The 12,232-nt window shown below is 43.9% G+C and overlaps 1 protein-coding gene across 4 annotated transcripts in view; it reads right to left on the reverse strand.

Moving 5' to 3' along the window:
* Positions 1–520: 520 nt before the first annotated feature.
* ECRG4 (ECRG4 augurin precursor) overlaps positions 521–12,232 on the reverse strand; it is a 60,730-nt gene continuing 49,018 nt past the window's right edge. For 3 of the 4 annotated variants that reach the window (XM_043511293.1, XM_038383713.2, XM_043511254.1), the window contains exons 2-5: positions 9,705–9,829; positions 7,033–7,080; positions 2,295–2,452; positions 521–1,149 (exon numbers count right to left, since the gene is read on the reverse strand). In XM_043511293.1, coding sequence (XP_043367228.1) covers positions 988–1,149; positions 2,295–2,452; positions 7,033–7,080; positions 9,705–9,780 — 444 coding nt within the window. In that variant the 5' untranslated portion in view covers positions 9,781–9,829 and the 3' untranslated portion in view covers positions 521–987. Of the gene's footprint in view, positions 1,150–2,294; positions 2,453–7,032; positions 7,081–7,810; positions 7,861–9,704; positions 9,830–12,232 lie in introns of those variants that run through there. The other variant, XM_043511336.1, reaches the window with a different exon arrangement.

Here is a 12,232-nt window from a genome sequence, read left to right on the forward strand (position 1 = left end):
ACTTCCCATGACGATGCCAGAGGACACTGTCTGGTGCTATTTCATCACTATTAATTTCATGGGACAATATGTTTTATACCTGATTATATAGTGATAGAGAGACCCTTTAAACATCTATTATTTTTACACTCACAACTTTAAAATAACTTCTTTGATAATTTTATGCCAAGTTTCAGCCCAGGTTAAACTTCTACAGCCAAATTGTAAAGGACGCAAGATGAACTATAAAAGTGCTATAGTATTTAACTTGTATTATGCATTAGAGGATGCTGAAAATGGAAATGTAGGGAAAGGAACATGGAAGATGTTTAAATTTGAGGAAATTAAATTTGGGGGGAGGGATAGCTCAGTGGTTTGAGCAATGGCTTGCTAAACCCAGGGTTGTGAGTTCAATCCTTGAGGGGGCCATTTAGGGATCTGGGGCAAAAATTGGGGATTGGTCCTGCTTTGAGCAGGGGGTTGGACTAAATGACCTCCTGAGGTCCCTTCCAACCCTGATATTCTATGATTCTATGAAACATTTTTTCCTCTAAGAGTGTGGGATTTATTTACTGTACTGACACAGACCAAAATAACTGAGCACGTTGAAACACATTGTCTTATAAAATACACCAAAACTGGGTGAAATCAGGCAATCAGTTTTTAAGAATGAGTAAAAAAAAAAAAAACCCTTGAAAATGTAATCTCTAATAATGCAGTGCTTTGAAATGAACTCAGCTATTGCAAACTCTGTCTACCCAAGAAATAGAAAAATGCTTATTTTACCAAAAAACTTTAATTCTAACACTTCTACATGGTATACTATTAAGTAATTATAGAAGCCCATTCCAAATAGGCTTCTGTGCTAGACAATTCCTTTCTTCTCTTTGTTTATAAGAAATATCTACTATTAAAAAAAAAGGGGGGGGGAGAGAGAGAGAGGGGGGGGTTAGGGCTCTGCTCAATCCGATAGACCTACAATTCTTGGTTACAGTAGAATAAATGAGGTTAATAATCGTCGTAGTTGACACTTGCTCCATGCCTGAAGGTGTGTGGGTTTCGGGGCCCAATAGGTGCATCTTCATCATAATGGTGCTGGTAGTAGCTTCCATAATATTCATTGCCACCACGTCCCAAGTTTGTCCAGTAGGAGATGTCGTCTTCAAATTTCTGCAGACAAAAGATGAGAGAGAATCAATTTGTATTCTAAAGCCACAATCATTTTTGTAAAAAAGGAAAATAATGTAATGGGTTCTTCTGGTTTGTTTTAGGAATGTTAAATCTTTGCTGCTTTGAAAAAAGTAGGCTTTTTAAAAAAAATCATTTGGCCTTCCAAAATGATTGCAGTAAACAGTCCACACAGTCAAGGAAGTCTAGCTGTAGTACAGCTTCTCTGTGCCAATTCAACCTCATCAAAAACATTCCAAGAAGCCAAGAATTTAACATCGATAACTTTATTTTTTACCTTTTCTTTATATTAGAGCTGGGACTGTGTGGCTATAAATATGTCTATTCTGCACTTTCAGTGATCTCTTAGTTACAGCTTTGTGCAATATGCATAGGAACTGGAAATCTGTTTCACTCCAACATTCCTACAAATTAACTATTTTTCTGGATACTGTCATTTGAAAGGAGGCTTGTCAAATGCCTTCAAATAGTACACACTCTAAACTTTCTAATTAACTTAGACCAGTAAATAGCTACGTTTTAACTTCCATTGAGTTCTACAGAAGTTAGGTGCCTAACTACCTTTAGTGCTCATGCAAATTAGAAAGTTACAGCACTGATCAAAGCTGGATGTACTGTAGGCATGTGATTTAAAAGCCTCTACCCACAATTGCCAATGCTGTAGCCAGTATTCAAATTCCTTGCCTCTTCTCAGAAGAATGCCAATCATGCCAAACTATGAGTGGATTTGTGATTTATCCAAACACCCAAAAGTAATAGACTGAGACCACAATGCTCATTTCAACACTTGTAACTTTGTTTGGTGTATGTCTTTCTCGCATACACACTCTTCCATATAAACCAGATGACAATTTCATTAAATTGAAGCCCAATGAGATTCAAAATTTTGGAACATGTTTTCTTTACAATTTTTTATGAACAGGGTTTTAAATCAAGCTATCAAAAGTAACTACTGGGTTTGCATTTATACGTCATAATTTATTATTCTCTATTTTCAAAAGGTGCGAGAGTGTCAAACGTGTTTAAAAAAAGATAAGCCACCTTTTTCATTGATAAGTATTCTTAGTATCACTATGTTTGCACACACACACAAAGTGCCCATTGCTACAGGCAAGACGAGTACTCACCGCTTCATCAAATCCCAGGTAGAGGAACTGCTGATACCACTGCTGCACGTCGGGTTGAGACCTGTCCCACAGCTGGCGCTTCTGGCGTTTCAGGCTGCCTAAGAACTCCTTGGCCGCGTTTTCTTTCACTAACACCTCTGTTTTAGCAGGCGCAGGAGCTGAAATGAAGTCCCCAAATGACATGCCAGTAATTTTTTTAATCAACCCAAAATGTATTAGCCTAATAATGCCTTTAGCAATAAGTCACCACCTTCATGCTTGGCTGTACTATGCATGCAATAGTAACAACAGAATAGTAACAATAACACACACAATCAATCAAATAGAATAGACATTGTCAGTTTACTTCATTCTGGATTTTGCCCATCTCTCTCCCTAAGTATCCAGACACCACTTGGATTTGAAACCTGGTAACAGTTGACTCCATTCCAATTTTAAGTAGCTTGGCTCAAACTTTCTTCAAATTATTAAGTGATCACATGCTGTAGGCCATGTTTTCAAATCTAACCAATCAAGAACTCTGGATTTCTTTTAAAGGAGAGTACAGAGAACTCGGGGATAAAGCTATGAAATAGCTACTTCCATTCACTTCAAGTTATCTCTGTGAGTCTGTGTTTTCAGCAGTGATTTCTGTGTAAACTAAACAGAAATTGTTTGTTTACATTTGGAAAAAAATGTATGATGCTATCAGAGGTTCAACCAAATGCTGCGTCTGAAACAGGCCCAGTCTTCTCATTAAAATCTGAGGCTGTGTCCGAACATGCCAAGAAATCCATATTTTCAAATTACAATTTTTAAAATCCTGGATTAGACCAGATTATACAATTAAATTGTATGTAGTTTAATAAAGTCACAAAACCATCCAAACTCTAGTGTCCTGAGTTGGTTTAAAAAAAACCCAAAAACAGAAAATGGTATTTGGTTGTGGGGACCTACTAAGTTTTAAAATATCTGTAGGGAAGCCGCAGTATTCAAAAGTTTGGGAACCAGGGGCATAGTCAGTGGGATTCCCCTTGCTGGTGAGAACCATAACTGGCCATACATGTCTTCATGGTCTCTGCCACACCTTCTCATTCTCCACACCACTCCCTGGGCTGGCTACTAAAGCTCCTCCCACAGCCATGCCACTCCAAATCCCTCCTACTGCACGTTGGCAGGACAAGCAAGCACAGCTGTTGCTGCACTGCTTTGTCTGCTACAGGGGATGCTGTGGTAATGAAGGCTAGAAACTGCCTCTTCTGCACTGTCCCTCTAGCTTGCAGCCAGTGCTGAGACTGGAGCTAGAGAGCACCTGTAAAGAGGATCTCAGAACCTTAGTGCAGGGCAGTGGGGTGGGGAGGGGAGGCACCACCACTGCTAGCAGGAGTAGTGTATGAAGATACTGAGAAACCCAGAAGAAGATAGGAAGATTCCCCAGAATCTGGGAGTAGCAGGCATCAGAGTCCTATCTGAATAGGGCTGTCTATGGTTCAATCACAGAGCAGGCTGGCAGCCGGTAAGGGGCAGGGGCTGCAGCTTTGCATGTGTTTCAACTGGCCTCTCCATCTGGTACAGCCCTGCTTCTCCCCACTCCAGCTCCCCCAGCCATCACCTTGGCTCCTAATGTTGGCCCACTTCAGGTCATTTGCACATTAGGCCCTTTTTTTAAAAAATGTGCCTGGTCGGGGCGGGGGAGGCACAGTCAGGGCCAAATCAGTATGTTCACCTTTACCAGGAGTGGAGACAAAGGAGAAAAAAGTGTCCCAAGCAGCTTTAACTTGTTCCTTTTCTGCTCTGCACTTGCCATCACAGCAGAGATTGGTGCTGAATCACTGCTCCTTGGGGAATCTCAGTGTAACACTGACAGACCCCGGTCATTGGCGGGCAGGATCAAACCTGGGATGCTGGAGCTAAATGCATGAGCCTCTATTGCATGAGCTAAAAGCCAACTGGCTGTTAGCTAAGGCTGTAGAGCAGACTCATTAATTTCTCCGTCTCTAAGTGGTCTTGGTGCCACTAGATGGGACAGAACAGCACACCCAGGAGGTGTGTGGGTTACATCTGTACTTACAGGCTGGAATTAATGAGAAATGTAACTCGTGACTGCTCTGTGATATGGATGCATCTATTGGTGCCTGTGTGCATGGCACTTTGACTTTCAGGTGTGTAGAACAGAATGTAGGTACATTGGGCTCAAGATCTTTTTCTTTTTTTTTCTGTTGGTTTTCTATCTGTTATGGAGATGATCTCTTCTTGCTTCAGTGTGATGACTGTAATCCATATGTTGTATTAACAAGATGTATATCAGTTTCAGAGCTGACAGGTATGTGTAGGCACAACTAGGGTTGCCAAAGTTCTAATAGCAGAAAACTGAACACCCTTGTCCGACTCCCTGCCCCTTCCCTGAGGCTTGCCCCACTGCTTCGCCGAGGCCCTCCCTCCACACTCACTTCATCTCGCTCATCCTCCCTCACCCTCATTCACTAACTCATTTTCACCGGGATGGGGCAGGGGGGCTGGAGTGCAGGAGCGGGTGGGGGCTCTGGCTTGGGTGGAACCAGAAATGAGGGGTACAGGGTGCAGGAGTGGGTTCTGAGCTGAGGAAGCAGGTTGGGGTACAAGAGGGGAGGGAGGCTCCAGCTGAGGCTGTGGTCTCTGGGGTGCAGGAGGGGGCTCTGGGCTGGGGGTGGGGGCCAAGGGGTTCTGGGTGTGGGAGTGTGTACAGGCTCTGGGCTGGGAGTGCAGGCTCCAGAGTGGGGCAGGAAATGAGGGGTTCAGGTCATGAGAGGGGACTCCAGGCAGGCCAGGGGGGGTTGGGTGCAGGAGGGGGGTGAGGGCTCCACCTGAGGGTGTGAGTGTGACATTGCACTCCATATGTTTTATGGAAATATGTTTACAAGTGTGAAAATGATGTAACTAAAATATGCTTCATGCAAAAGGTCTCTTGTAAGATATCATTACAAAGCTTATGATCTACTGCATGTGTTCATCCTATTTGTTTACATGTATTATTTCTATGTCTGGAGTTAGGAGAATAAGATATAAATTTGTATTACTGCTGTAAACATGTTAAATGAAAGCCATTAAGGATGCTTCAGAATCAATGAACTGTGAATGGGTTTGTTTACCTGCAAGCCTTCCTGTGTTGGTGTCTTCCAGCTCTTGGGTAATGAAGAAGGAGGTCTTACAGTGACATGTGATCATGTCACCTGAACCAGAATCCCTCTTAAACTGGTGCTTTTCCCATTTAGAAAGAGAGGTGGGGATCCAGAGAGACACAAGATTCCTGCCTTATGCCAAAGCTATAAAAGGGGGTGGAACAGAACAAAGGGGGCTGCCCATCATGAGAAATCCCGTAGTTACGACCTGAGATGGAGCTAACAAGAACTTCACCAGGGGAAAGGATTGGGCCCAGACTAGGAAGAAGTCTAGTCTGTGAAAAAAGCTTATTGGAACATCTCTGAGGGTGAGATTTACCTGTATGCAGTTTCTTAATATATTAGGCTTAGACTTGTGTGTTTTGTTTTATTTTGCTTGGTAACTTACTTTTGTTCTGTCTGTTGTTACTTGAAACCACTTAAATCCTACTTTTTATACTAATACAATCACTTTTGTTTATTAATAAACTCAGAGTAAGTGATTAATACCTGGAGGCGCAAACAGCTGTGTGTATCTCTCTATCAGTGTTATAGAGGGTGGACAATTTATGAGTTTACCCTGTATAAACTTTATACAGAGTAAAATGGATTTATTTGGGGTTTGGATCCCATTGGGAACTGGGTGTCTGGGTACTGGAGATAGGTGACTTGCTGAGCAGTTTTTGTTTAAAGTCTGCAGCTTTGGAGGCATGGGCCAGACCTGGGTCTGTGTTGCAGCAGGCTAGCATGTCTGGCTCAACAAGGCAGGGCTCTGAAGTCCCAAGCCATCAGGGAAAACGGGCTCAGAAGTAGTTTCAGCACATCAGGTGGCAGTCCCAAGGGGGAGGAGGGGGCTCTGTGACCGAACCCGTCACAGTGGGCTCTGAGGTGGGGGCTGAGGATGAAGGGTTTGGGGTGCAGGAGGGGGCTCTGAGCTGGGACAGGAGGTTGGGGTGGAGGAGGGGGTGTGAGCACCAGGAAGAAGTTTGGGTGTGGGAGGGGGCTCTGGGCTGGGGTAGGGGATTGGAGTGTGGGAACGTATGCAGGGTGCAGGCTCCGGGTGGCGCTTACCTCAGGCAGCTCCCAGGAAGCAGCAACATCTCCCTCTGGCTCCTAGGCGGAGGCACAGCCAGGCACCTCTGTGCGCTGCCCCCGCCCAGAGCAGCCCATGCTGCTCCCATTGGCTGGGCTTCCTGGCCAATGGGAACTGCAGAGCTGGCGCTCATGGAGCCTCCCTGCCCGCCCCTACATCTAGCAGCAGGAGGTACATGTCACTGCTTCTGGGAGATGCACAGAGCTGGGTTGGGAGCCTGCCTGCGCCGTTTCGCTGCCGACCAGACTTTTAATGGCTCGATCAGTGGTGCTGAGCTGAGCCACCAGGGTCCCTTTTCGACTGGGCTTTCTGGTCGAAAATTGAACACTTAACAACCTTAAAATCAATAATACATGTGTTGCACTTTTTGATATAGTATATAGCAGTGTCTCTGACAGGTGTTTCTGCCCATGCTCCTTAGCTTTCATTGGAAAGATGGGTAGGTGGGCATTTTCATCTGTTGCAACTGCATTTAAACCTGCTTAAAAAGCTGAGATAACAATTTTGCAGTTTGTTAAGGAGCTTTTACCTTCACGTTTTTGAAGCATCAGCTTAAGTTTATTCCCTCTTGAGCCATCTAGATGAATAAAAATAAAGATTAAGTACACTCTTTAACTATGCACCTTGGATAACAGGAAGTAAAATAGTAACTTGAAAAAAAATACAAAAGACATAACTCCTGAATAGTGTGATAACAAAGCAAGGCCCCATTAGTATCTGTCCTAGCTCCAGGTCTGACACTCAAGTATAACACATGCTATGAGAAGGCCTTCATGATTCTAACATCTTTTCACAAGGGTGCTCGACACTGAAACCTGATATCTCCTTATCTCATGCAACTGCTCTATTTTTTAGCAGAACAAGACTTCTTCCTGGTTTCAGTATCAGGATGTAACGTCCATGTTGCTGTCATAATCATGAGAAATTCTGTCATGGAATAAAAAGCATATTAGCAAGCAGACTTGATACAATTTTCCTCTTAGCAAGTCTTTAAACATTTCGGAACTTAATCTTGCTAAAACAATTTCTCTGTAGGAATTGTAAACCTCTTAGTCTAAAATATCATGTGTTTACATTTACACACCAACCTATTTTAATATCCTGCCTTTTAATTGGGGCATTCACCACTGTTTTAAAGCCTGCCCATAATGGGGTAATTGTTCTGGAAACACCTTCTCTGTTTAAAAGCAAAAATGAAACAGGCTGCAGTATTTACTTTATGCAAATACAGTTGTAATATTGGAAAATGTTAGTCCATGCACTTATTGGGTCATTTTTTCTAAGCATTTTTTTTAATTATATCTTACGGACTTGATCCTGCAGTCCCTGCTCAATCAGCGTTCCCATTGACTGCAACAGGCTGGGTAAAAGCTGCAGAATTGGCCCTTATATTTAGGAGAGTTGTCATCACTGAGCTGGCAGGCAGTATGTAAATATGACAACAAAATCCATTGACTAGTCTATTTTTGTCCACATTTGAACTAAGACTTTTGAACTCTCCATAATTCAGCACAGCAATTCAGCACAGCAAAACTCATCAAGCAGCTGCATTGTTCATTTTTTATTAACTAGCTTGGCAGAACAAAGAGAACATTTAGCAAGCTTATGGGTCTGAGTAATTTTACATGTTTCCTTTAGCATATCTGATTCTCAGCTTGCATAACTGGAATGCCCAGCTCCCAACTTGTTAATTTTAAATAAGATGATAGGAAAAAATCTACAAACAGACCCAGTCTTGATCCTTGGACCTTTAGACTCCTTTAGCGCAGTAAAAGCTGTGTTATCTGGCACTTTACCAAAGCTCTAGAAAATGGCCTTTCTGATATCTCCCAATACAAATTAAAAGTCCAGTTGGCATGAGCCAGCAGGCTACCTACCTGGCTCCATGTGGCTCCCCAGAAGTGGTGACATGTCCCTCTTGCTTCTAGGTGGAGGAATGGCCACCGGGGCTCTGTTCGCTGCCCCTGCCCCAAGCGCTGGCTCTGCAGCTCCCATTGGCCAGAAATCATGGCCAATGGGAGCTATGGGGGTGGCACCTGTGAGTGGAGGCAACACGCAGAACCACCTGGCCACATCTCCGCCTCGGAGCAGCAGGGACATGTCGCCACTTGTGAGGAGTCACCCAAGTTGAGTGCCGCCCAGACCTGGCACCCCAAAAGCCTTCCTATGCCCCAACCCCCTGCCCCGAGCCCCAACCTGCACCCAAACTCCCTCCCAGAGCCCGTGTCCTGCATCCCCTCCCACACCCAAACTCCCTCCCTCCATTGGTAAGTATAACTCTTAGTTAACTGGAATTTTTGACTAACCGGCACCCTCCATTTCCCCAACATGACGGATAACAAAGCTTTTACTTGTACAATTTTGCTAAAATGAATAATGTGCTTGTCATCTAACATATCTCGCTGAACATAAGGACAATTTTTTATAGAAAATGAAAGGCTTAGAGCAAATGGTTATGCCAGTGAACAAGTGTGGATGGGACTAGAGAAGTAAAAGAGAAAAAAATTACCCTCCCATTTTTAATTCTCCTTTTAGTTCAATTACAGCAGAGCTTTTCTAGATTTCATCATTTTTTAATGTTGAATATTGCAAAATGAGAGGAATTTTCCCCTCGGTCAGATTGGCATTTCCACCAAATGCATCCGATGAAGTGAACTGTAGCTCACGAAAGCTTATGCTCAAATAAATTTGTTAGTCTCTAAGGTGCCACAAGTACTCCTTTTCTTTTTGCGAATACAGACTAACACAGCTGCTACCCTGAAACCTATAAAGTGTGCGTTATCTATAAAACCGTTCACTTCCCTGTGGGCCCTGAGCAACTGGAATGAGAGCTGTCACAATTATTCTTTCCCACTGAGATGGTAACTGAGAGGTGGGCTTGGTCCATGCTCACTGAATCATGAACTCCCCCAAAGTTTGAGGTCAGGATCCAGGGCAGGCCCCTGTGTGTGGCACTGCAATACATAAAGGGAATCCTTTAGCCCCAGAGAGAGGCTTTAATTACAGGAAAATTCAAAGGAGAGGGGTTACTGGTCTCCCTCTAGCCCCCTTTCCCACTGAGCAGCCGTTCTCTGGGCATGGGCGCCCATTGCTGAGTGTCTGGGGATCTTCCCAACATCCCCACTCACCTCCCTCTTCCCTTCGTTCCCGCCTGCATGACATTGAGTGTTGCTCGCTGCACCAGGTGCGCCGTGTACTCACCGGGAGCCAGGCTGATGAGCAGGAGCAGTGCTAGGGCAGCCAGGGGCAGCACCCCCTGGCAGGCCAACAGCACCATGTTGGCAGGTGCCAGCTGGAGAGGGGTGGACGCAGTGCAGCTCTTCCACCTGCAGGGAATAGACAAGAGGAGGGGCTCAGGAGATAGCACGACATGGACAGGGCTGGCCTGGACCCCAGGCCATATGCCCCGACAGCAGTTCAGTCAGTACATAGTACCCCTGGGTCACCGGTCAGCTGGGGTACGCACAGCACAGAACTCCTGAGGCAATGGTCCTGCTCCAAGCATCCCCTCACCCTGCCAGGGACCATGGCCCTGACCCCTCACACCACACCTGGGGTAATGTGCCCCTCACCCTGCCCCCAGGGCAATGGCCCCCAACTGCTTACCCTGCCCCTGAGGCATAGGCCCTGTGCCCCATACCCATCACACTGCACTCCCCCCCTCCCCACATCATGCTGGAAGGCATTGGCCCTTGACCCCCTCATCCCACACCCAGCCACAATGGCCCTGTACCCAACCTGTCCTCACACACCGCAGAGGGGTAATGGCCCTGCACCCCAAACATCTCACACCATGTAGAGGGCAATGGCCCTGAGCCACCTGCCTCCCCTCCCCCGCCCAACCACCACACAGGGCAGGGGGCAATGGCCCTGCACCCCATAGAAACAGCCATATCGCTGAACCCCACACATTGCACCCAGGGGCCAGCGAAGCTCTGGATTCATACAGAGCCCTGCAGGGGACAGTCCCCTACACATTGTGTATGTGCAGCAGCAATGAGCACCTCAAAACCAGCTGTGGCCTATCATAAGGATTAATAATTGCCATTGGTAATACACAAGAAACAAATCCTTCCATGCTCAGGGGGCACATTAGGGAGCTAATCGTCTAGCTCAGCAGCTAATACTTGTAGTCGTGCCTACGCTCTCACGGGTGTGTAAGAAAAAGCCAAAAATGATTTACGCACTTTAAAATCGACTCATAACACCCAGCGAAACCCAGTGAAGAGTCAACTTGGTGACATTCAGACCAAAATGAGCTCTCAGCCACGCTTGTAGCAGTTTCCATCACTTCACGTGACTCAACAGACATTCCAGGCTTCAGAGTGGCACACACAGAACGGTGACAATCCTGGAATCTAATTACAGCGCTGGGTTCTCTAGCTGTGGAATCTAAACACTGTGATTTAATTGTTTCTATAGAGCTTTGAGAATTGCTATAGACATTTCTAGTTAAGTGCAAATTAATTCAACACAGCTTTCCACATAGCAGTGGTAGATTTGTTTAAATAACCAGGCTTATAAAAAGGATGCATACCAGGTGTTAGGACACTTCAAAAAAGGCTAAAAGATAGCAGATTTGAGCCGTTAACAATTATCTGTATGAATAAAGTTACTCAGTGAGGAGTCCCACTGAAAACTATTTCCTTAGATTACAAACTCCTCAGAACGGGGACTTCTTCACCCTATATATATATGCAAAAAGAACAGGAGTACTTGGGGCACCTTAGAGACTAAGAAATGTATTAGAGCATAAGCTTTCGTGGGCTACAGCTCACTTCATTGGATGCATAGAATGGAATATATAGTAAGAAGATAGATAGATAGATACACATACAGAGAAGGTGGAAGTTGCCATACAAACTGTGAGAGGCTAATTAGTTAAGATGAGCTATTATCAGCAGGAGAAAAAAACTTTTGTAGTGATAATCAAGCTGGCCCATTTAGACAGTTGGCAAGAAGCTGTGAGGATACTTAACTTAGGGAAACAGATTCAATAGACTATATATATATATATATATATATGTATATATATATATATATATATTCTTACTATATATTCCATTCTATGCATCCCACGAAAACTTATGCTCTAATAAATTTGTTAGTCTCTAAGGTGCCACAAGTACTCCTGTTCTTTTTGCGGATACAGATTAACACAGCTGCTACTTTGAAACCTGTCATTATATATATGCAAAGTGTCATGCACTCCATTCGTATTATGTAGTAATAATGCATTTAAATTTGAAATCTTAATTCCAAAAGCAGAGGGATGTAAGCAATTTGAAATGTATACTACTACTACCTGCTGATCCAAATCACACCAGGTATTTCTTTACAATCATTATAATGTAAAACAGGCATGTCAGTCTGCACAATAATGCCAGAACACTAACTTTATGGAAAAATGAGTAGCTAAAGATGTCTGGAAGAAAATACTCAAGTCTGAGTAGGAAATTCCAATGTATAATATACAGAATCTAAAACAAGGTGAAGAAATATTGTTATAAACAAATGATACATTCAATTTACATTAGAATCATATCTGAAATAAAACAAAAATGAATTTAACTATGCTAATATCAAAAGAAATATTTGGTTCATCAGTATGCTGTGCACTACCCTTTTTTAAAGTGAGTTCATAACCAGAGTTTTTCTCAATATAACAGCATTTAATATGCATTTGCTTGTCAAGTTTTCAAGGCTCTGATCAAAACCTACTTAATTAT

Source organism: Dermochelys coriacea, chromosome 1 (genome assembly GCF_009764565.3).
Source record: "Dermochelys coriacea isolate rDerCor1 chromosome 1, rDerCor1.pri.v4, whole genome shotgun sequence".
Taxonomy (NCBI): domain Eukaryota; kingdom Metazoa; phylum Chordata; order Testudines; family Dermochelyidae; genus Dermochelys; species Dermochelys coriacea.